Source organism: Denticeps clupeoides, chromosome 18 (assembly GCF_900700375.1).
Source record: "Denticeps clupeoides chromosome 18, fDenClu1.1, whole genome shotgun sequence".
Classification (NCBI taxonomy): domain Eukaryota; kingdom Metazoa; phylum Chordata; class Actinopteri; order Clupeiformes; family Denticipitidae; genus Denticeps; species Denticeps clupeoides.
Window position 1 is genome coordinate 15,215,239 of NC_041724.1, and position 26,399 is coordinate 15,241,637.

The 26,399-nt window shown below is 40.9% G+C and overlaps 1 protein-coding gene across 2 annotated transcripts in view; it reads right to left on the reverse strand.

Annotated features, from left to right (window-relative positions):
* Positions 1-26,399, reverse strand: part of il1rapl2 (interleukin 1 receptor accessory protein-like 2) — a 229,673-nt gene that overhangs the window by 194,771 nt on the left and 8,503 nt on the right. For both annotated transcript variants that reach the window (XM_028960794.1, XM_028960793.1), the window contains exon 2: positions 2,143-2,244. In XM_028960794.1, coding sequence (XP_028816627.1) covers positions 2,143-2,227 — 85 coding nt within the window. In that variant the 5' untranslated portion in view covers positions 2,228-2,244. The remainder of the gene's footprint in view (positions 1-2,142; positions 2,245-26,399) is intronic.

Here is a 26,399-nt window from a genome sequence, read left to right on the forward strand (position 1 = left end):
AGCGAGAATTTCGCCGCTTATGACATCATAAGGGGAAAGGTTCCCTCCAATTTCTAATGCTTTGGCCACCCAAAAAATCTCGCACCCCTCCCCAAAACATTATCTCCACCAACCCTCATGTATTCCGAATGTGCAAGGCATTGCAGTTGCTCAGTGATTAAATGAGCACAAATGTATTTTTTTATTCTGTCACACGAGACTCTGAAGAAACAACGGGATTTCTGGAAAAACAAAGACACGACTTCCTGTCTGTGCCAAACATCTTGGTTGGTGAATAGTGTTGATAACGTCATTTCGGCAAATGCCCCCTCAACTTCCCCAGGACACTGCCCTCCTCATCCCTCCTCTCTCCTCCTCATTAGCATTTAAAGCTACAGACACCGAAACGGCGCATCCTGGGGAAATCTCATTGTGGGACTGGATCAAAGTGGCCGTAATTGTGCACCAAGGCTAAATTTAGGAAAGAGACTTCAGATACAGTATTAGGGGACCACAAAGTTATTAAAAATTATTACATCAGGGGACCTTTAATATAGCATGTAAGTCAAAGGGAGCTACTCATAAGCCATTTTAACCAATAATACAAATACAGACTCTGTGTCCATCTCTATGTCCATTTATCTGCAACCAGAGTTAAAACAAATCTGGACTTGTTTCCTCTCTGTGTTTCTGCCACCCACATTAAAGCCGTTAAGAGATGATAATGTTTTAATTAATCATTATACCCTCTCACCCACACAAAGCAGACTCAATGAACGCAAGACAGAGAGAGAAGAGCGACACATGGAATAGGAAGTAAGTAGAGCCAGAGAGAAGAAGACAGATCTCAGATGAGAATCCAAAACTCAGCTGCAGGGAGGTGGTGACTGCTTTTTTTATTGGAAATAATAAAAAAAAATGTCAGTACTTTGACCAAAGACATTTCCAAAAAGCACCTTTTTCAGGATGAAAAAATTATGTCAGTGAGATGCAAACATATGAAATAACAAGTACAAAAGTTGCCAAAGCTGGCCAAAATCAACTATTTATTCAATAACATAATTCACTGACCTTTGACCTCTCCATCTTAACATTTAACTACAGTCTCAAAAAAATTCACTATGACTCTGAAATGCTTCAGAGTCATAGTGAATTTCTTATAAAAAAAGGTGCATTGTTCTGCTAAAACGTGTTTAAATGAGACCTGCTGTATCCAGATTGGTGGTGGGCTGACTGCCTGAGGCAAAAAAAAAAAGGAGTTAAAAAAAAAAGAAGCAAAATTAAGAAAAAACAGTTGAAGAGGAAGTGAAGTCACTTAAAACTTTGTTGTGGGAAAATACTTTGTTTCATCCTGTCTCACTTCAGCTGATAAATATCAATCCTTTGTATCAGTCTCTCTGTTACCAGGGTCACGTTCTGATTCTTGTAGTCCATGTAAGAGAAACATGCTGCAGTGTTGTAAACCGTGACAGGACAATCATCTTCTGTTTGCCATGACCCTTTTGCATATGAGTGTCCCCCACCCTGGTGATTCCATAGCTGCCAAAAGGCCATTATGGTAGAGAACAAGAAGGAATTGTGCTGAATGTGATCTTTGATATTAATACTAATAGTACTAATACTAGTAATATATTATACAGTGATTTTTCTAGACCCTTAAAGATCAGCATAAAGAATTCAATAGGCATCATAATGTTTAGACAACCAAGGAACTAATTAAACTAGGTGGTATGAGTTGAAAATGAGATCTCATTTCGAGATGTTTTCCTATTTCATTACATTTCATTTTCATTTTTGTTGTTATTTTTTATTTCTTTTTTTATTGGTTATTCATTTTTTATTTTAGAATTTGATATAACAGGGGAATTTGTATTAACCATTCTAACTAATCTACTAACAGAGTCAAACCCCACTAACTACTACTGTGTTCCTTATCAACACATTGAACATGGAAGTACTGGATGAGTTCTAGAACTGAGTAATAGTACAATTGTTCAAGTTGTATTGTTCCACACCACCAGATATATTTGGGCTACTTCGCCAAGTGCTACCAACAATGATGAAAAGGCAAATAACAACACCGACCAAAAAACAACAACAACTAAAGAACTTACCGGTGTCTGCTGCTGATATGTGAGAGAAAACACAAATCTGCTTACTTACCCGAGTTCCTCTTGGAGATGTACTTCAGATTGATGCAGGTCGTGGAGCTGATCAGGAGAAACACAAGCGCAGACGGCTTCATCATTCAGCCTCTGCCAGCAGCTGGAAGACAGAGAAAGGAACAGTGAGTGGAAGAGGTCACATGACTCCAGTCCCACTTCTCCCCTGCATCCGGCAACTTCCATCAAATATATTGCATGATATCAGGTTGGGGACTCTCCATTTTTATACATTTTCTAGACAGACAATTCACACATTCATCCATCATCCAAAGCACGAGTGGCTGTAAGCATGAGGCTGGAAAACCAGATAATAAAAGCTGAGAGAGGTTTTTAAACCGAATGCAGGCAAAGAAGTCATTTCCAACTTGGAAAAAGTAGGAGTGCGGTCCATTAGCACGATAAAATATGTTCCATTCAAGAAACAATAACGGCAGCTAGCACTGTTATGGTAGAATACCATCATTCCACATATTCTGCCTCCAAACTGCCATAAGCCGACATGGGAAACAACAAGTCTAAACATACTGCCCCCCTCTCAACCTGAAGACAGCGGATGAGTGAAGAACCAAAAACGTCTTGAAAGGAAGATACTTCACCCTAAGGACACTTCTGACAGAAACGGCAACAGATGTTCAACCTGCTTTTATCAAACACAGAGAAGTTGTGCTGATATTAATCATTTCCAAGGGAACGTTGATAAAGTATATATCAATAATGGTGTTTCACAAGAATCCGATTTTTTCAACACGTTTTTTTTGTGGCAGCTGGTTATGTTTGTCCCCCCGTGTGAGACATTTGGCATTTCTGTGTACTGTAATTTTAATGTACTGTAGCTCTGCGTACATCTAGATGTCCAAGACCTTTATGATGTGCTTACAGTCACTGTAAGAGTTTTTGCAACCTTTGTTTGGGTCCAGCGTTCATGGAGAAGTGCAGGGCCATTATAGGGTCATGACCGTGATAAAATTCAGGTCGATTACGATGATTATCTATTGCCAAATTTATTCAATCATTCATGGTACAACTGCCAATCAATGTCAGGGGTCGGCAACCCACAGCTCTTGAACCGGATGCGTCTCTTTCATTCTTACACTGCGGCTCCCTGAGGTTTGGAAAATAAATAATAATTTAAGTTTATTTTATTTCTATCGATTGTTTTCTAATTCAAAATTTGAAGATTATTGTGATCTTGTAATGTTTAAATACTATGTGTTTAATTTTTTGTCTCTCAAAAAACCACAACCAGAGTTGTTAATCAGAGTCTTGGGGTAATGCCCCTTGGGGTGAGAAAAGAGTTGTTTGCAATAATTCATTTTTATGATTTGCGTATGTCGAGTTGTGTAGAGTTAGCATAGTGCTGCTAAATGACCACATCTCCTCTTTTCTCCGAACACGTCCGGCCAGGTTTTTAGACTCGTCTGGGTGATTAAACTCGCATCATTGGCTTCTACATGCATATTCGTGCAAGTAACCCAAACACCCCGCACCAAACTGCAGCACATTCACCGACCAGCATATTAAAAGCAAGACTTGAGAGGACCTCAGCTAGCTCCGGCAGGCATCTGGGCTCAACAACAACCATGTGGCATCATCTACAGGGGGAGTTCTGGAGGAATTCTTCATTAGGGTGCAGTTTAAACATTTGCAGACGTCTGGTATCTGCCAGACTGACAGATGGGAATGTGCTGATTGCATTGGGTTGCCGATGAGTGTTAACTACACCTGAGAGGATCTAAAAGGCAACTGTGCTCCATGCCATGTGTCTAATCCTTATTTTTACAGCAGAAATTGGCCATTTCAGTCCATATAGACAGCTCCAGTAGGTCTGAGGGTGTGTTGACCAGATTCAGGATTCACATCGTAACCCCTCACCCAGCATGACGGGTTAACTTACCGCCATTGACAGTCTAATAACGGGAGTAACTTGTCCCCAAATTCCTTTTGATAAAAGGAGCAGGCAGTTCCATCTGAACACAAAGCTTTCCCAGGTTCTACCGGACACAGTGGTGCAGCTTCACTCCGGGTATTTCCAGGACTTGGATAGCAATGCCAGAGAGAAAGAGAACATCCACCCTTTCCCTCCTGAGAGGGACGAGTCCGTTTTACTGCCTTTAGAATGTGGACGTTGCCAGATACCTGGATGCGCGCACACACACACACACACACACACACACACACACACATAAATAATGTAGCTGGTCTTAGCTGGTAAAAACACCAGCTTTACTAGCTTATTTTTTTTTGGTCTTTTAGCACATGGAGAACGGGGAGGTCTGCGACTTGAGTGAACTGTTCTTAATTAAATTAAACGTGCTTAATTAATTGAGAAACTGAGGAGAAGCACATCTTCCCGCTGTTAGCTCTGCTGCTAGCGGTGCACAACGTTACCCGCTATAAGTCTTCATTCTTGTGGAAAATGAATGTCATGAGACCAACATCCAGCAGATTACCATATTTATTTATTTGTTTGTAAAAAGAACAAATAAAAAGTCCAAACAGCACACAGACCTTTATTTGTAGTGTCTTTCCAACTTCAGCCTGCTGAACATTAGCCATGTCACAATTTTGTACATGTCTGTTTAATAGATTTCAGAAAATTGTGGTTAATATGATATCTAAAAAAGATGTGTTAGTAGCATCATAATGATAATAATAAATGTAGTTTGCAGACTTACAGCAACATATGTCATGTGTCATAGACTATTTTTGTTGATGAACTATACTGATGGTGATCTATTATGCCCTTTAATGATTAAAAAATCCACCATGTACTGTAATGATGAAAAACTGAGAAAAGGTCTAGCAGAACAGTTACCTGTTGTGATTGGCCAAATAATATAAATGTGTTTCTATATCACGTTCTCTGGACTGACAGTCATTCCCAATTCAGATCATGCCAGTGACTTTGTTAAAAGGATGGTGATTAGATTTTTTGTGTTGATCACCAATTATCTGCCTGACTGAATCCAAATTCCACATTGCATTTGTATGTAAGATTTGGACCAGTTCATTATTATGAGTACTTTATATGAAATAGACCAAATATATATATATAGGTGTGTGTGTGTGTGTGTGTGTGTGTGTATATATTTTTCATATATGAAAATATATGAAAAATATATATATGAAAAAACACAAGATTTCTGACTAAACTTCAGAATATTGAATATTGAACTGAACCTACATGTATAAATCATCATATATATGAAGCCGTACCTTATTATTTATTAATTTACTACCAGCTTGTTTATTTTACTTGTATTTGTAATCTGTTTTGTGAGAAAATGTGTTTAAAATATGACAAGTGTTTGCTACTCCTTCCAGTCCACTGCACTAATGAGACAAGTATATGGAGGTGCATAAAATGGTGCATAAAATAAAACATTATATAAAACATAAACTCCCTCCCTCCCTCACTCACGCACACACACCACCCCCGTCCACACATGCACAGAGCATTTTTCCCAACACTGGAAGCAAAAGAACTCATCTAAAATGCATGAGGTCGATGAAAACGCTCACCCACAAAAGAATGCATTGACTCACCTCTCTGCTCCACGGACCGCAAATCTCTTCAAACGGAACCAGCGTATATGTTCATAAATCCATATAATGCCATCTCATTGCTTTTAACAAAGTGACCATGTGGCCTCCATCCCATAATAAAATCAAAACCGACCCGGCAGCGACTCGTTCAGCGAATACCTCATCATTTTTCTATATTTTACCTCATCAAATGAGCAGCAGGTACGGGGCAGTGTACCCGTGGCCATCGGCCTCTTCACCGGCTTCATGATGCAGGGAGATTCTGTTCTTCACATGCATAATTTCACAGGTCACCTCCTCCATGGAACTGGTGGGTAAACCCCCCCATCACAAGTGCAAACGCACCAGCTCTACGTCATCTGTCAAATTCCGCTCACGAAAGGCCCCTTATCTCCACCCGAAACCGCCTCAGCGTGGGTCTCCTCTGCAGTGGTAACCTTCATACTTCAAAAATGCATATACACGTATTTCATGCTAAACACACAGCTGGAGCCGCACAGTTGTACAGTGGCCTGACAACTCCAAGGTCCTGAGTTCTAATCCCAGCTCTGGCTTTCTGTGTGGAGTTGGCATGATGTTGTCAGAATCAGGACAGTTCTCATGTTGTCAGAATCTACTCAGTTTCATTGGCCAAGGATGGGAGCGAACACATACAATGATTTTTATTCCGGTCTATGGTGGCTCTCAAGCACAACAATATAAAACATCAACAACATGGTCTAATATAGTCCAAAATGTTTAAAAAGGATTACAGAAATAATACCACAAGTGTACATGGGGTGCAGTTGCAATGTGTGTGACAGTTCAGATGATTAGGAGGGTGACGGCGAGGGGAAAGAATCTGTTCCTGTGTCGGCCGGTCTGCAGGATTCTAGATCGTCTGCCAGAGGGCAGCAGGTCAGAAAGCCTGTGTCCAGGGTCTGAGGGATCTGGGACGAGTTTCCCGGCCCTGGATGGAAGGCAGGGGTAAACCGATGATCTTTTCTGCCGTCTGCACAGTCTATTCCTGTGCTGTTGAGTGGCTGCTCCATACCAGACTGTGATGGAGAAGCATAGGACAGACTCAACGACCGCAGCAGCTTCTGTGGAAGGTTGGACTTCTTCAGCAGGTTTCCTCCAGGTTCTCTGGTTAGGTGAATTGCTGACTCTAAATTGTCCATAGTGTGAAATTGTGTGCGTCCTGTGGTGGGTGTAAAGCAGTTCTTTTGACTCAAACCTCTTTAAGGTCAGTGTGGGGAATTATTATTATTTTTGTTTTTATAGGAAATCAGAGGAGACCTCATTAAGTTGAATTAAGATGGAAGTTATGGCTGTGTAAGGTTAGGTAAGGTGATTTCCCATCAGGCAATAAAGTTAACTTGGCTTACGGAGAAATCCTACTTTATGGGCACTCCTTCAGGCTATTTCTACTCAGTTTCAAAGACTATACTAGATTGTACTAGTTTCTGATTATTTGCTGACAATACACAAATGATCACATAATAGAGGGACGACTCTCTCATGATCCAAATATTATCCCATTTCACCAAATTAAAATGAAGTGAAGCTTTAGACATGTTATTTAAAGTAACGGAAAGGTTTATAATCAAATGAGATTGACGAATCATTAGCTGTACATTTTACATCAAGCTTAGCAGAAAATTAAACCTTTAAACATGTGTAAAGTGTCATTGCTGTACATACATACAAATATATTGATGCAAATGCAAGACAACATTTGTTGTGCTTTGGGTGCTTCTGAAATTTTCCAATGGGCCATTATTTTTAATGAGTAGGATTTATGTATTTATTACAATCAGTCCATCTCCCTTGCCTTTAAAATGCATAAAAAACTGTGCATAGAGAGTCATGTCATCGTCTTCTATACAGTGTGCAAACCTTTTCAAAACTCACATTTTCTGAAGGTACACTTTCGCAAAACGCTTTCAGAAAATAAGACCAATCAAACGTGGCAGTGGCACACCAACCTCGAACAAGATCTAGAGAAGTTTGGGGAGAGGTAAAAAAAAAAAACCATTATAGATCTCCATGTTGAGGAATGCAGGACGACTGACAGGTACATTCAGAGTTAGCGTGAGGCCAAATTCCCGCCAGGCCACCGGGGCTTCGGAAAATATGAGTCATTGCAGGATGGACCAGCAATGCATCTTCCTCCCTACAACGTGACAAAATCCATTTGAATGCTGATGGGGGAGCTAAGACCTCATTTAGGGTGTGCCCAAAAGGTGAAGAATGAAACAGCCAGATGAACAAAAATTAATTTTTACTTTTCACTGTACAGCAATTTGTTTATCATAACGTTTTATCAAAATATTAAATCGTACAATGCAATGCCAAAACATCTGTCAACAAACCAATGTTTTTCTAAACATCTGGTATTTTATAGGAAGGAAGTTTGCTTATATGTGCTTACACACGCTCACAAACACACTTCTTTTTTTTACTGATGATCTCATACACTGAGCAGGTCATCACATGAGTCGCTATGCTATTTTGGTGATATAAGATATAGCATTTAAGACATTATTACTATGTATTAACAGCACGTTCATTTAAATGTTTTATGCACCCATATATTGGTGCAGAGAGAGTGGTAGCAGCAGCAGTAGCAGTTTGTTTGCTCAGATTAAGTTTGATCGTCTTTACCTCATTTCATTTACTTTGTGCTGCAGTTGCTGCTCCAGCACATTTGCCATGATGAGTTATCTTGTTTCGCTACCTCTGGCTCCTCATTTCCTCTGATGTAATAATGCAAATAAGGTGTTCTTGTGGATTACTGGTGAATGTAATACAAGCATCTACTTGCCAGCTCAGGTCCCTGCCAAGCAAGTCCTTCAGTGAGGTCTTGGCCTGTATTCCCTCATTTCACACTTCTTTTGTTTTAGTAACGCTGTGTCTGTCTTGATCTTGTTGTGCTGATCCCCAAATACAACAGTGTATATGAATATTTAAAAACTAACTACAATTCATGCCAAATGGGAAACAAACATTTTGGAAGAAAAACTTTCCACGGATATGTGTTGCTTCCTCAACCAAGCAATGTCCTTAAGAAAAATGTCATGCATAACCAGAATGTACCCTGGGCTATTTCTCTTGACACCAGTGGCTTATATGATGCATGAAGTTGTGAACTGTTCTGAAAAAATTTAGACCCCCAAATCATGAGTTAAAAAGGTCAGCGCTGGATACTGAGAGCTGAGGGAATTGTTTTTACGGGCAATGTAGAGGTGGTTGCTTTTTCTCAAGCGTCTGAAAGGTATCATGGGGTAACGTTTCTTGCACTTGTATCACATACACCATTTAAAGTGAAAAATGAACAATAATTACATGCCATATGGGTGCCATTTCTATATGAGTCGAAAGCTCTCCTGTTATTCCGTCCAGCACTGATATGAATGATGCCCCAGTGCATTCGAGGTGAGAGTCCGTTTCATTCATTTAACACAAGCAAAACTTGTGCAACGCAAACATGCCTAAAGAGCCTTGAGGAACACCTTAATGCCCTAGGTGCAGCAGGTATGGCACAGCTGAGGAACTGTGCATTATATGTAAGTCATACTGTCCGTAATAAATCGTGGGTGGAAGTAGCCTCGGGGGTAACACACTCGCCTATGAACCAGAAGACCCAGGTTCAAATCCCACTTACTACCATTGTGTCCCTGTGCAAGACACTTAACCCTGAGTTGCTCCAGGGGGGGACTGTCCCTGTAGCTACTGATTGTAAGTCTCTCTGGATAAGGGCGCCTGATAAATGCTGTAAATGTAAATGTAAATACCTCGTATTCTATTATAAGAGAGTTCAGTAAATACTACTGAATGTGTACTACTGAAATGAACTGGGGACAAGATAAAAAAAATGTAAAAAAAAGTCTGAGGAGGGGGCGTGATGCATCCAATCATTTGATTCTTCTGACATTGGTGTTTAAGAAATAGGAAGTTATTCACCGTTGAAACGTCCTAATGACTGCAGCAATTAGCCAGTCACAGCCAATTCACTGAGTATTTGTTCATTTAAATTCTGAGGCCAAATTCATTATTTATGTAATTATTTATTACTGGCAGGGCAGTGCATTTCAGCTATATTATTTCACATCGCCTACTTTGTGTGAGATGTTTATTAAAGTTAGAAAACTAAATCATGAACTTACTGACCTGCTATGAATCTTTCCCCATGAGATGAAAAGATGAGGGAGGAACAGTCTGATGAAGTCTGACAGTTGTATAGTCACAGCAGGTTATGACATGTGACAGTGTGATAACCGATGACGGGGTGGTTTGAAGGCTGGGAGAGGGAGAGAAGTTTGACTTGGGCATTAGAAGAATGGAAGTCTATGGGATGACGAGTGAAAAAGGCAGGAGGAGACGGGTGTCACAGTTGGGCAGTTGATGCTTGATGGTGTGATGTCTGGAATCTATGAGTGAAAGGTGAAGGGTGCAGGAAATGAGAGAGTGTGGTATAAAGCAATGGAAACTGGCATGACATGTGAAATGAAAGTATAAAAGGAATGCAATCTCGCAATGATTGGTTTAACTGTGTAAAAGGGGCGTGTCGTTGGTAATTGTGAATGAATGAGGAAGCTTCTGGGCCAGCCTGGGCCAAAAGCCCAGAAATGTTACAACTGATCTCTGAGTAGGGATGGATGGATTACATAATGATATAATGAGCTTCACAATCTAAATGCATGTGTTTTCTACATCAGAAGGCCATATTCACCACTGAAGAAAGCTCATCTTCTCAAGTATGTAATCTCTATATCAATCACAAATGAAAAAAGTGGGGGTACAGTGAAATATTCCACAAAAATATCACTTTGTAGTTTTTTTTTTTACTAGAATGATGAGAGGGTAATAGAATTATCATTTATGTGTTAATGCTGAGCTGCTCTTCTGAGTTGTTATCACCGTTAAGATTCAGCTAGGTTCGTGGTGAATTGATAAAGGATTATGAAAATTCTGCATTTCCAGCAGTATTTCTAACTGGAAAAAGTGCTTGAGTGTGTTTTTATTAAAAAAAAGACGGTGCTATGTAAATGCTGCCTAACTGCATTAGACTCTGGCCTGTGGCTGGTGGCTGTTAGACATTTCTAAAAGCTTTGAAAATGACCTGTTGATGAGTAAAGTAACAACCATTTTGAAAATTTACGTGCAGGTTTTTATCAAAATATTCACCCTTGCACCAGCAGATTGACAGATCCATTGTATTTTGGGAAATAATTTGGTGGCCAAGCGGTTAAGGAAGTGGCCCCGTAATCCGAAGGATGCCGGTTCGAATCCTGAGCAGCCGAGGTCCCACTGAGCAAAGCACCGTCCCCACACACTGCTCCCCGGGCACTTGTCATTGCTGCCCACTGCTCACCAACGTGATGGGTTAAATGCAGAGGACACATTTAGTTGTGTGCACCGTTTGCTGTGCTGTGTTTCACAATTACTTTCACTTTCACTGATGATTTGTTCAACAACCACTAGTTACAGATTTTAAGTAATTCCAGTTATAATTTTATCACACACACATATCTTGTGCAAAAAATGTTTAGGGTTGAAAAGCACATTTATAATACATTATATTACACTATGCAGCTATTACCCTTGGTGTGTGTGTGTATGTGTGTATGTGTGTGCGTGTGTGTGTGCGCGCATTTGAGAAAGAGAGTTTCTACGGTTATGCACGGTGAACACTCAGTCCATTAGCTGCTCTTTCCAGGTATCTTAACATGAAATATTGAGGAATTCCCGCTTTCTGCGCCAGCCTCATGAAGAATAAACACTTGGTTTTCTTCTCACGTGCAGCCTCATTTACAACCTCACATACAAACTTCAATCTGTTCGAACTATGGTGGTCCACAGCCCCCAACCACATTACCAGAGTAAAAAAAATAAATACATGACTGCAACCTTTTGTGCTTCAATGCATGGAGTCCCTAGATAACAGCAGAGAACCATAGTTTTCGCTTACAGGAACCTTCACTACAACACCAGAAAGTCCTTCATCTCAATTCACAGTGGCTGAAGTAACCTTTCACACTTGGAGGCACCTCTAGCCTGTTTGAAAATAAATTATCTGCTCTTTCACAGGTTGGAATGTCTTCACAGTGAAGGGTTGCTGCACCCAATGGGGCATTCGCTGCCAGGCAGGATGAGAGAAAGCGCAGGAGAAGAGAGAGAATTACTCGCCACCAGAACTCCCCAGGGAATCCGGGCCTATGTAAGCGAATTCGAAATTGAGGTGTAATGTGCAGATTGACTCTGATCTCGAGAGCAGCTCCAACCTGCTGGAAGAGATTAGCATTGTGACGGAGCCGGGGGACTCCAGCAGACAGCACAAAGGCTGGTTAGATGACCCTTGACACCCTTTCCAGGGCCAGCGGCACAGCCCAGCTCTCCCTTCTCCATTCTCTGTGATGAATGCACTGGTGGTCAGACCAACATCAGTCCAAGCTGAGTTGGTCTTCTGCAGTTCTGGCCGAGGGCAGTTTCTATGGACCTTAAACGCAAGTTTAAATCCAAGGAGGAGTAACCACCTGGAGCCTATTAATGTTCGACTCTACTGAAGTGGTTTCATTACACCAATCAGATCCAATATCAAAACTGATCTGGGTACAGCGACACCTGTCCAAGTAAGCAGTTATTTACATTTACCAGACGCCCTTATTCAGAGCAACTTACAGTCAGCAACTTACTGGAGACACTCGGGGTTACATGTCTCAGGGACACAATGGTAGCAAGTGGGGTTTGAACCTGTGACTTTATGGTTCATAAGTGAATGTCCAACCCACTAGGCTGAAGATGATGAGTTGGAGACTGGAAAAGCCTGAGAGCAAGTCTAAGGACCTGAGTGACTCAGACAAGGACCAAATTTTCATGCTCTTGGCTGGGTCAAGAGTCTCCCGAAAATAACAGGTCTTGTGGGGTGTTCCTGAAATTCAGAAGTTAGCAGGAAATCCACCTTCCACCCAGTTCATTATGCAAGTGGGAACAACTTTTTTTGTATTCCAATTTTTATTTATTTGATACATTTTTATACTGATTTCAAAATGTTTTTCAATACTAATAGTATGTTTTCATATATTTTTTCAAATGGAAGACTGCATCATTTTGTGAAATAGTTATTTGAATGAAATGCACATATTATTTACATGTAAATGCTTTGACAAAAGCAAACAGTAACTTTGTTAACAGTGATTAAATGTGATTTGTCACACTGCATTTTCCCCAAATACTCCATAATCACAGTTTTTAGGTAAATAAATATGATTATAACAGAAAACATAGAATTCAAAATGATTAAAATGGGAAAAAAAATGGAATTTAGGAAAAAAACATGTTTCTCGATGACAATCACTTCACTTTTACTTTTAATCACTGCCAGTTGGTTGACCAGTTCCAACATCTTCTACATCATTTTAGCCAAACACAATGCTTGGTTTGCATAGTCTAGCTAGTTAAAGTTTTTCCAATCAGAATCAAACAGCCACTGGACACATTTTGTAAAGCATCATGGGTAAGTGTATGTTCCTGCTGCACATTACACAGCCTCTTTCTGGCCAGGGACTGCATGTGTTAAGGGGTTTGACCTGTAATGGATTCCTCTGCACCTGTTCGGCTCAAAGACTAATCGCTGGCAACACATCACCATTACGGCACCATTAAGGGACCATAAAACACCACTGTGAGAAAGAGGGAGGCACTTAAAGAGACAGGGCAACAAACAGGCACTGTGCAGCAAACACTACAGGCTTAAAGGACATTTTTCACCCAGTCTCAGCATATATGTGGTCCGTTTCCCATGGAAAATCACTGACATCACATCCATTATTCCACAAGCAGGAGGGAATCCATGGACTGGGACATTAAAGATCAAAAGCTCAACTTCAGCTTCAGGAAAAAATCATGATGACCCACGCATGAAAAATTTCATGGGATGTAATATACATAACATGATCCGGGATGGCATTACACAATATGGAACTGGTCCATGTTTCAGCTAGTGCGCATGAAGTAAAACCAAAGTCATTGTCACAGTCTGAGCTAGTCACCTGAATCAGAGTGATGATGCTTCTCATGTAAAGTCATCTACCCGTCATCATCCTGTATTAATTTTTTTTTACAGCAATCACCACAGCTGTGCTTTATTATTCAGTAATTGCTTATTATTAGTGAAGAAAGTGCATTGGTGCAGAAGGGTCCTTCTGGATGGTTAAACATGAAAATCCACCAAGTCGATTTCTTATTTACTTTCAAAACTACTTCATCTTCAGAAACCCATTTCTTTCCCCACAACATCTGAGATCTGCCGTGCTTAAGTATTTCGTAGCATAGTTTGTGCCTGGGAGATGGATAAATAAATGATGAGGCCAATGCTGGGAGCGGAACGCTGCTCAAGTTTATTCACTGACATTTTTTCATGACCAAATCTTCCTTCCCAAAGCTCCCCGCAAAGACTCAAAAGCCACTGCCATGGCCGTTCACAGGCAGAAACAAGTGGACTTTGTCTGGGGACAGTTTAGTGTTTGGCCCAGCTGAGGTCCATCAAGCTCAATTCAGTACATTCATCCGTTAATGACTGGACTACTTGTGAAGGTATTAGCCATGTCCTGGTTACTACCTAATACATTTAGATTTAAATTAACAAACTATTTAAACAGCAGAAAAAATACTATATATGTGTGTGTGTGTGTGTGTGTGTGTGTGTGTGTGTGTGTGTGTGTGTGTGTGTGTGTGTGTGTGTGTGTGTTTGTGTGTAATTATATAAGTTTTTGATACACTTCCAGGTTTTCCCACTTAAAAAGAATGGAGAGATCTGTAATTAACTTTTCAACTGGGATAAACAGAATCAATAAAAACTCAAAACATTGTATGATCATTATTTTGCATTTTTATGAAATAAGTATTTGATGATCTACACATTTTGTTGTGTGCACCGTGTGCTTCGCTGTACTTCACTTTCACCAACTGGCAAGAACTCTGTCTCTTACAGACCTGTTTGTCTTTGTCTTTAAGGTAATGAGCTGTTTTAGCTCATTACCTCCTCAAAAGACACCTGTCCATACACTCAATCAAAAAGACTCCCAAGCGCTTCATTATGGGAAGGACCAAAGAGCTGTCTAAGGACACCAGGGACAAAACTGTAGATCTGCACAGGATTGCAGCACAGGGATGCAGCACAGAGGGCAAACAGCTTGTTCTAGAGGCTAGAAGAAATTCAAGATGACTGTCAATTGAGCAAAGTCTCCCTGCTGAAGCCAGCACATGTCCTTCATCTTGGATGGCAGCCCATCATCTTAAACTCAATGTTCCAGCAGATTCTTCACCTCATCAGGATCTAGCTCTCATGTACCTAAACAACTCTCATATCTCTCCTTCTACAACCTTTGAGTGACTATAGACAACCAACTCTCCTTCTCAACTCACATCACCAATCTAGATTCCTTCTCTACAATATCAGAAATATCTGCCCTTATATATCAACACAGGCCACCCAGATACTTGTTCATTCCCTAGTAATCTCACGACTGGATTAATGTAATTCCCTTCTAGCAGGTCTACATCTGACTGCCATCCAACCTCTACAACTAATACAAAATGCAGCAGCACGACTGGTCTTCAACCTTCCCAAATTCTCCCACACCACCCCTCTGCTACACTCCCTCGACTGGCTCCCAGTAGCTGCACGCATCAGGTTCAAAATACTGATGCTGGCCTACAAAGCCAAACATGGGGTTTCACCATCCTATCTCAGAGCCCTTGATAAGAAGCCACAGGAGTTGTGGTAGCAACCCGTGATGGAAAAGCCACTAGTCTGTCTGCTTTTCTGTCCTAGAAATGTTGTCTCTATCATTAAGGGATGAAGTATGCCACTTTCCGAAGGCATTTTATTGGGCTCTCTTTGATTGATGGTATAGCCTGACCCTGGACTTGCAGTTGATCCATGCATAGTATGATGCAATTGGAGTGGAGTTTTGATTGTACACAGATTGTTAATACCGATCCCATGCAGGTCAAAATGGATAATATTTTCAGTCTTTTCAAATACATAGACCACACATATCATCTAATAAATGTTCCATATATTATATGATTCAAACCGTAATATGATATAATGATCACTCAAAACATTGTGAAAACATTATATTGTGAATACAGCAGTAGATGAAAAAAAGTCCATTAGTCCATAAAAACTCATAGAGCTCATGAATTTTCATGGATTCAGCTTTCAAAGACTTAGTCTGTGCCAAAAATATAAAGCCACAGTCCCTGAGCAAGACACTTATCCAGGATGACTGTCCCTGCCATTCCACTAAAAATGTATGTCAAAAATTGACATAAAATGAATTGATTTAACCACTAAATTAAAATTAAACATTTGTCATAAATCACTGTACTTTTACTTCCGATACTTAAGATACTTGAATGCAAATACTTTTGTACTTTTACTTAAGTAGCAATTTAAATGGAGGAATTTAACTTCTACTGGAGTAAAATTTGACCTTGGGTAAATGTACCTTTACTCAAGTACATGCTTTATGTACTTCATCCACCACTGTCATCCACCTTGCTTGTACATGGGTATTCGTTGTGATAGTTAGGTCATCCATAAAGACTCTTATTGGAGGTTGGCTAATGCCAGACTCCCTTATTGGCCCTCTGAATTCCCTCCTTGCAGCTGTTATAAGCAAGCTCATCCACATGATAAACAAGCTATGGGAGATGGTGCAACTCTTTATAATGTTCTTCTCCAGGTCCTGCCAATGAGTTGTATAATGGCTGGTCTGAAAGCACAACTTGAATCCTTCAAAGTAGTTGGTATTTAGTTGGCTTTGATGAAAGTGAAGTGATTGTCACACGTGATACACAGCAGCACAGCACACAGTGCACATAGTGAAATTTTTCCTCTGCATTTAACCCATCACCCTGAGTGAGCAGTGGGCAGCAATGACAGGCGCCCGGGGAGCAGTGTGTGGGGACGGTACTTTGCTCGGTGGCACCTCAGTGGTACCTTGGCAGATCGGGATTCGAACCAGCAACCTTCTGACATGGTATGGAATATGGTAATGCTCCATTGCTGCCTTGATTAGGCCATGGGGAATTGCTAAATAGGTGTTGGCCAGATTGAGCCAGAACACAGTTAGGTTGTCTTTATTCTCTTAGGTCTCCTTAATTAGCTAGCTGAGGATGCCTGTGTGCTCAAGACACCCTGAAAAACCCGGGATACAACCTTTCTGGACTGATGTATAGATATAATTATTACTAACCATAAAAGTATTCAGCCATTTTGTCAGGACGAAAAAGAAAATCAAAAGAGAGATGATGCGAAACTGGTCAATTGTGGAGGAGTCCAATTCCTTAGGTTGAAAGCATCCTTCTGCTATCTTCCGTGCTGCTGAAATTATGCCCTTTCCCAAGATCCTTCGCAGCAGCTTCCTTAATATGCATAAGACCTTTGGGTATCTCTTATATAGCTCATAGGATGTACCGCTTGGTCCTGAAGCAGATGCTGCTTGAGCTTTCCATACAATGTCCTGGATTTCTCTCCATGTAGCATGTAGGCTACCTGATGTCAAACTCTTCTTCTGGGGGTTCATTTCTGAAGACACAGGACTATGAAATAACACACACGTGAGACATAAATCCTGTTCGAGAACCTGAGGCAGGACTTGAAAATTGCTGTTCACAGCAGCTCTCCATGTCTTTGTAAAATATGACATGCCATTTTCCTTAAACTTCACAATTCTGCACTACTTTTTGTTGGTCTTTCCCAATAAAATGTCAAATTTGAGTGAATTTAAAATGAAGTGTGAATTGTGGATGATTTATGTAGTGCAGAGTTACATAGTGAAGCAGGCGTGCCTGGGCTGAAGACCCTTAGAACTCGCATTACTGTGAGCGGAAACTAAATAATTATTCCCTCGAAGGCAATATTAATCCTACCTCACCGCTGATCCCAATTAGGATAAGAGCAGGAATTTTATATACTGTAACTTTAGGCCTGCAGGTCCTGCTGCTGCGGTTCAGTCAACAGTTTTAGAATATTCAGAAGAGCCAGAAGCTGCATACTGATCAAAATCGCAGTAGTGGTGGTGCGACAGGGATCTTTTAGGACAGACGGCACTAAGACTTAATATTTGTGAACAATTACACCTAAATTTGCTGTTTTCAATGTAGCCCAGGTTAAAATACAAACCCAAATATACAATCCACACTCATTATAAATTGAACTGCAGTATTCACAGCGCATCACTTCTTACACATTTTGAAGCCTTATTCAAAAACAGATCAAATTTCTTTCCTCAGAATTCTACACACAACTCCTCATAATGACAACATGAAAAAAGTCAACTTTGGCAAATTCAAACACATGAAAACACATGTACATCACATTTAGCAGTTTTTTTTAATACATAAATAAAGCCGAATATCACATGAAATTTAAGAATAACATCAAGTAGACAAATCATTTTAAAATATTATATTATCTGCATCATTTGTGTGTAATGTGTAAATATCTGAAATCCACTCAGTTCTTTGTTGCACTTCTTGGGGCAGTTTTTCCCATTTCATAACTAATATGGTGGTAGAATATAATGAGTGTCTATTTAAAGAAATTCGCTCTCTCTCCAATTAACAGCAATATATCTGCAGCTCCAACTCTGAAAACCCACCAATGCATATCTTCATCTGATGCTCCTGGGGAGCTTGCATGTTCTTTAATATTTTCTTTAAATCACTTACTTCTCTCTGCAGCTGGGTAGCTGCTGTGGAGTTCAGTGGTGGACGTGATTTTTGCTGTGCTATTAATGAAAAGGACCGAAATGTTCAAAAAAACTGAGAGTAAATATTTGATAAGCCACGTCAGCAGAAGTTCAGGCAACTATCCACCTTGAAAGCTCTTACGCGTTGTACACAAACCGCTGGAATTGCAATACTGGGGCCAGTGTGTCCTGCCTGTTAATAATACACAAAATGAGTTTTAAGTCCACTTGTGTTAGTCCACAATGTTTTCTCAGTGCTACTCTTTAATTTGGTGAGATTTCTACTGCAAGCATGTTTAAACGGCTCAGCAAAATCCATTTCTAATTAATTGCATTTGCATGAATATACAACTATCAAATATTTCAGTGTAATTGACAGAAATTGGCTTTTTCAGAGGGTGACCAAACATCACTATTAACACCTAATCAGTGCATAAATATCTTAAATCTGCATATTTCGAATGTATTCTGCCTATCCATTCATAGATGTTTGCTCTTAAAGGCAAAAATCTCAGTCTGTACTTTCTTGATGGGACAAAATATTTCGAACATTGATGGTAGATCAGATCTTTTTAATTGTGACCGTGGGTCTGAGACAAGCATGGGAAGCCAGGTCACGAGAATCAGCAAAGGGGGCTGTCAATAGATACGCTTCCAAATAGGCCACCCCCACAGGCACACGAGGCTGCTAATGTGTTGTAATTAGCAACGAGCTTAGCAAATCTTGCCTTAAAACATGGCACACATGGTGCAGCAGGAGCCCAGTGAAGCTGAACTCATGTAGGAAAGTTCATTTTAAGTTCCCAATAAACTTGTCAAATAAATGCTTCCACATAAGTTTCATGCTTTCTTTATTTCTGTCATGTTCGCACCACAGGAACTCGCAACATTTTAAGTTCAAGGGTATCGCTGTTAAATTTTTCAGGATTGGGTCTAAACCATTTTTTGTTAAGTTTTCCAAAATCTGTAAATTTTTCACAATTAAATATCACATAATTAAACAAAACTAATTCAAAATACTTGTTTGTTTCATCAGCAGTGTGTTCTGTATACTGATTTCTGTTGCTCATTCTAGTATTCAGTTCAATCGCTTTATCACAAGTTTTTTGTAGCACAATACATTTTATATGTGGTCCCAACCAGCCATTTAATTAGTAATGACAAGTTTTATTTTATGTTTTTTTGTGTTACGAGTGTGGCACACTAGCTCTTAAAAAAACTGCCAATAATGGATCATGTGATGTGTGTGAAATTAAAGCCATGACAGACAAACATATTGATGGAATTAGAGTAAAAATAGAGCGTTACAATTGTTAATTATGCAAGAAAACAATGCCACACCACCATGTATTAGGGGTGTTGATCTGAGTACAGCGCCGCTCGGGGTCGGAGTTTCACACTGCGCGGCACGGTACTCAGAGGCCTCGTTGAAATTTGTGCACCGTGACGTATTTACGCGTGACCAATAGAATCTAAGCGGGTGAGTGTTTTTTCTGCCCCTTTGAAGAACACACACAAAGCTGGAATGAAGGGAAAGCTGATCTTAACAATCTCTGAGTGTCATGTGACAATTGATAATTGTAATTGAATCGCGAGACCAGTGATGATTCACACCATAGATCTATCCTATGCTTTTTTCTTTAGCAGCACCTAGTCATGTGACATTACGACAATGTGAACAATGCAATAATAAAATGAATTTTGATTTTTCTCGGCCAGTCAAAATGCCAGACTGGAAATAACTGCATGAAATCTACTGCTGTGTTTTTCCATTTAGACGATCTTAGCTCATCTTTTTTGTTGGTTTGTTTGTTTAAATCTCCTTGTTCTCTTTCTGGTATTTCCATGCTTGCACTAAAAACTCACCTCACACATCTGTATTCTGCCTCCTGTCTCCATTTATGATGGAAATTCTGCTGTGCAGGATCAGATCAGATGTCTAGAATTGCAAACCATTATTTCCAGCCACTGTGATTTATTTCACTTCATTTCATTTTATTGACACTTTCGTCACATGCTTTTGCCAGACATTGATTACCCTGTCACCTCAGAATTAACATCAGCTAATGTATTTAGCCAGACTGATTGAATGGCCTTTTAGGTCCTGCAACGTCCATGTATATTACCTTGGAGATTTGTTTTGTGGTTGTAATTTTATGTAACAATGGAGGCAAAAGACATGAAGTGACATTCATTTAAAAACAAGTAACATAAAATGAAACCCAAGGTCAAGACCCTTTGGCTGTATGTGACAGAACCATGTGCACATAATGTGGAAGCACAATGAACAGCTCTAAGGTCTTATATATACTGTGTATATATATTGTGTGCAACATTTCTTTGCTTTGCATTTGGTTGTTTTTCTGTTGAGCTCTAATGGGTTGGAGTAGATTTTATACTTTTTCAACATTGCTAAAAAAAAGTACTATATACACAAGACCCACCATTTCTATGCAGCACCATGCCAACTGATTCTCCTTGTGCATCTCAATTTAATAGCATTTATACGCTCATATCAAAATCCAAATTAAGACGACTTTCTTAATTGGTCCCTGTGTTTGAGATAAGGCCTGTTTGAACTCGGATTTGTAAATTTACCCTGCCATGCTTCAATAGTGCATGTAATGAACAGCTGTTACACACACAGCCATGTGTCTGATGACCCATCAGAACCATTAGAAACCATGTGCAGCGTGCAGGCACATGGACGTGGGGGAGGGTGGGGTATGTGTGTGGGGGTGACCGACCCCCAAATTCCCAAAGGTCTGATCAATCAAACTAAAAGCCAATTTAAATACAAAATGCAGCTTAGTGTCCTCATTGATCACAATTTTATACAAACCCCATGCGCAACACCATTCTACCAAAATAATCCTCAGTGCACTGATAGACAAAATACCAAATCAGTTGATTTTGTTTCTGTGGTGACCTTTCCATGGCACGTGGCCATTTTTCATCAAGGGGCAAGAAAAACAAGAACATAAAAGCTACAGTCGCGTGCGTGCTTGCCCGTCTTTCACCTCATTTATTACATCCACCAAGGATGCTCTACTTTCTGTGTGGGTTGTCAGTTTATTCAAGAACTACCAGCCCTTTTCCCCTTTGTGGACAGGTGTAAGATGTGCCAAGGAAGCAGCCTGTTCAAAATTTTACCGGGGACTTCGGCTAGGTCACCTGGGTGAGGACATATGATTTTCCAACAGACACAAAACACCTGGTTATCCCAGGATGCCTCACCGATGCCGTTCCACCACCGGGCCCACAGGAGGGACACGAACATCCAAGGGAAGTAGTCAATGCCGGGGTCGACATCGGACATAAATATCCGGCGGCCATCTTAGATGCCACATGCTCATTATGATTTATTCCTCCACTGCAAGCCTTTGCCTTGGACTGATATCGCCTACTTCCTGCCGTTTCTGACGATGCCAAAGCCACCCAGAGCAAAGTGGTGTGCCCGCTGCCCCACACCTCTGCTTCCTCCAGCCTCCCTGTGCCTCCAGTTCCCTTACCCACGGTGTTCGAACATGTGCCCCCGGATCACGGCCATGATAATAGGTTGTACAGGGTGGGCCATTTATATGGATACACCTTAATAAAATGGGAATGGTTGGCGATATTAACGTCCTGTTTGTGGCACATTAGTATATGTGCTTGGTGTTTCAAATAATGTGTTCAATGTGCTGCCCATTGTGTTGGATTGTCAAGGTGTAGCCATATAAATGGCCCACCCTGTATAAGTCAAGTGGTAGGAAGATGATACATAGTGTTAACATTTTTTTTTACAAATAAAAATCTGTAAAGCTGTAAAGCCCATTTAAAATACATTTCAGTTTTTGGTTGTAATGTGACAGAATGTAGAAAAGGAGCTGCAAACTAAGGCCTAAAATCGCTACCACGTTAACATTGATATTCACATAAAAAAGCGTAGTCAGGACATCAATGTTATGATATTGGTAATGCTTTCATTTTTGTTTTCTACATCTGATCTTACATTACATTTCAATAGTGCTCCATACACAGAGTATATTGAGTGCGTCCACAAACTGCCCAGCAAACCTCTGTAGGCATTCAGTACTAAGCATTCAGTAGCAGAACCCATTCTTCAACTATTTTTATAGTGTTACAGCACATTATCTTGCTGAAAGAGTTAACTGCCATCAGGGAATGCTGTTTCTATACAGGTGTGTACTTGGACAGTAACAGGTTGGTGGCATGTGTCAAAGCAGGAGACGTGTCACGAAATGTGATTCAGAAAACGTCATTCATCAGACCAGGACATCATTTTTATTTGCTCTGTGGGTCAATTCTGATGCTCACATGGCCAGTATGGGTGCTTTAGAGAGAGGGGTCAGCATGTGTATCCATGGGTATATAGCCCCATATGCAATAAAGTGTAATGCACTTACTGTAATGTAAGTTTAGAGGTCAAAGACAAAAAAAATTAGTCTGCTCAAAATTGGGCCACTCCTCAGCCTAGAGGGCTCATTGTGGTCACCTTGAGCAAGGTCCCATCCTCACACACTGCTCCCCGGGCTGCCTGCTGTCCAAATGCAGAGGACACATTCTATTCCATGCACCGTGTGCTGTGCTTGCTGTGTATCACAATGACAAAAAGTCACTCTTAAAGCTATTAGTAGCTCTTCTTTTAATTCAGAGCTGTTCGCCCCACAAGCATCAATAAATCAGAAGTGTTTATTGGTCAACTATGTGAGTGAGCACATATAAGGATGTCATGATCCGGTCCGGCAGGGGTTACTCCGGGTCCGCAGTTCGGACCAGAGTTTCATGTTCGTCCTGTGTAATGTTCCCTGATTGTTATCACCTGTGTATCATTGTATAAAACAATCCTGTACATGTCTGTTCGCCATCGGGTCATTGTCTGGTGATGTTCCCCTGTCCTGTGTATTATGTATTAAACCCCTGTCCTGTGACGTCGTGCGTATGCGTCCTCCTTCCTCGCCATGTCCAGCCATCGTGACAAAGGAATTTGTTTCTGGTCGATGGTGTCTCTCAAACACAGTATAAAGAACAACAATATATAACATAGTAAAAACCTTACATACAAAAAAACACAAGGATGTACATGAAGTGCATTTGCAATGTTGTAATGTGGTTTGTAACTGTTTGACAGTTCAGCTGTTTAGGAGGGTTTGGGAAAGTCACGGCTGGTCCAAGTCTACAGCCTTCTAGATAGTCTGCCAGGGGGCAGCAGGTCAGAACGTCTGTGTCCAGGGTGTGAGGGATCTTTGATGATTATTCCTTTTTTTTGGTTCTTGAGAGGGACAAGTGCTGGATGGAGGGCAGGGGAACACTGATGATCTTTTTCTGCCATCCGTTCAGTCCATTTCAGCCTGTTCCTGTGCCCGAGATGATTTGCTGCATCATACCAGACTGTGATGGAGGAGCACAGGATGGGCTCAATGACAGCAGTGCAGAACTGGATCAGCGTAGAACTCCTGTGGAAGACTGGACTTCCTCAGGTGTCTCAGGAAGTACATCCTTTGCTGGGTCTTTTTGACGATGAGGAGATGTTTGCCTCTCAATTCAGGTCCTGGTTACCAGGAACATGAAGGTCTCCAGAGAAGACCCTGGGCTGTCTGATATGGTGCGGGAAAGCAGTGTTGAGGGACGATTGAGGTGTTGTAGGATGTAATCTTGGTGGTTCAGTGGTTTTTCTTCCTCGGACCACTTTTGCTATAGCCTGGCCACTGCAGGCCTGGAACAACCCACAAGTGTAGGGCTTTTGGAGATTCCATGACCTTGCTGCCTGTTTTTTCTCCTGCAAATGTTTGCAGATCCTACACATTAGAGGCGACTGTCCTTAAGGACAGTCCCAATCTAGGATTGTCTGGGTAAACTGACCACACAGAATATAGAATAGCAAGTATAGTGTTAAAGAGACCTGCATGGCGTCACTCTGCACAGTGCAGGTCCACTGAAAACTCACATAAATCCAGCATCATAACAGAGGCCCAGGATCAATAAGATGCTTAGCAGCATTAAAGACAGATTAATGACTGTATGAAGGCTGGGGACAGATCCTTAAAACAGTGCTGCAGGACTGCATCCACTATATACCTCGCTACACACACACACACACACACACACACACAAGAAAAGGACACACTCCACCACACAAATTATACTCTTGTCATTTACAGAAGCCCTTTGGTAGCGCTCACACCTCACACCCTGCAAACACACACGCTCAGGCTGGTTGCAGGTTGTGTGAAATTGCTTCACGGCACAAACAGAAAGAAACGGTTCCACTGGTGAGTCATAGGAGACTGGTAAAAAGCTTCTAGGCACAAAAAGACTGAATTTCTCCATAATGCATCGTACTAATGGCTGTGGGACCTGCAGCCGGGATTCATCTCATATCCATGTTAATGAAGGTGTTTATGACAGCAACCGCCCCATCAGGAATTAACACCAAAGTGAAATTTTCATCACAGCTTTTATTGAACACTAACACTGTTAGCAAACAGCAATTCTAACTAAATTAAGGCTGTGAATTCTCAAGGCTGAGGCTGATGGGACCACAGTTCGGGTGGAGATCAGCATGGAGATCAGCATCACCTAGGGTTGCCCCCGAACCCCCGAACACCCAAACCCCGGGAAATCCCACGGCGCCACAGGACATTTTAATTGACATTTTCCAAACAGTTATCAGTATTACCAATAACAACCTGAATTTTACTTGGTATCGAATCGAAAAGGAAATCAATGATAGAGCACATCCCTTGTGCAAACTGCCTTTGTACAGATTCAACTGCAGTGTAACGATCACGTTCGGCATGGCAACTGAAGCATTGCATTATGGGATCTGTAGTTTGTGTATAATAATAGATCTGTATAAAGTAATTTTGCAGGATGTGGCCCGCGCACCATGAGTTTGACACCCCTGAAACAGTCTATAACTCAGGGCAACGTTTGCAACGTTTGCCTGCTTACAGTGGAATACGGGACTGGAGCTGCCCCAGAAGGGAAAAATCTAAATCACCCATATGTCGGGATCATCCGGAGAATTCGGGACGGGTGGCAGCTCTAGCATCACCATCTCCACAGCAGAACATATCTTTCCCCACCTCTTACATTTACATTACACCTCCACCCTCGCAAAAAATAAAATAAATAAAAGGGTGGTAGTAGCCTAGTGGGTAACACACTCGCCTATGAACCAGAAGACCCAGGTTCAAATCCCACTCACTACCATTGTGTCCCTGAGCAACCCTAAGTTGCCCCAGGGAGACTGTCCCTGTAACTACTGATTGTAAGTCGCTCTGGATGTAAATGTAAAAAAATAGAATCTAGATTCACTACTAGATTTGCAACAAGGTCCCTTTTAAAATCAAAATGATGGCAAAACTATGCGTGGGGAAGATGGCTGCTGCAATGCCAGCACAACTAAAACTCACACACACACACACACACACACACAGAAAAGTCAATGGCAGCTATCAGGCATCCTGCCACGCATCAATCACTTGATTAGTGCCCAGAAATGATTACGCGCCAGTGGTGGTTATTATCTCACCCAGGATACCGCCCACAGTGTCAGTCAATTTGTAAACTTATTTGCTCGGGCTAATGCGGTACTTTTGTTGCTGGTTTTACATACTGCTGATTGTAGAGCGGATGAGTAATGCTGCTTTTCTCTTCTATTTTTCCCGCATCTACCTCTTTCAAAGTTTCTGTTTCGCTGTTGGTGGGATTCAGTATTAGACACTGTGTGATGGTGGTAATTGCAGATTTTTCTTCTTTTTTTTTTTACATTAAGCATGAAGTGAACTGCATGCTTCCAGTGCATTCGCTTATAGTGCACAGCACCACACCAGGGCACCGCTGGAGAAGCTGTGACTTCCCCACGCATTCCTATAAATGTACCAGTAATATCTAAAAATATATATATATTATTACATTGATGTGGTAATGAGGCATTAACATTTACATGAAACTG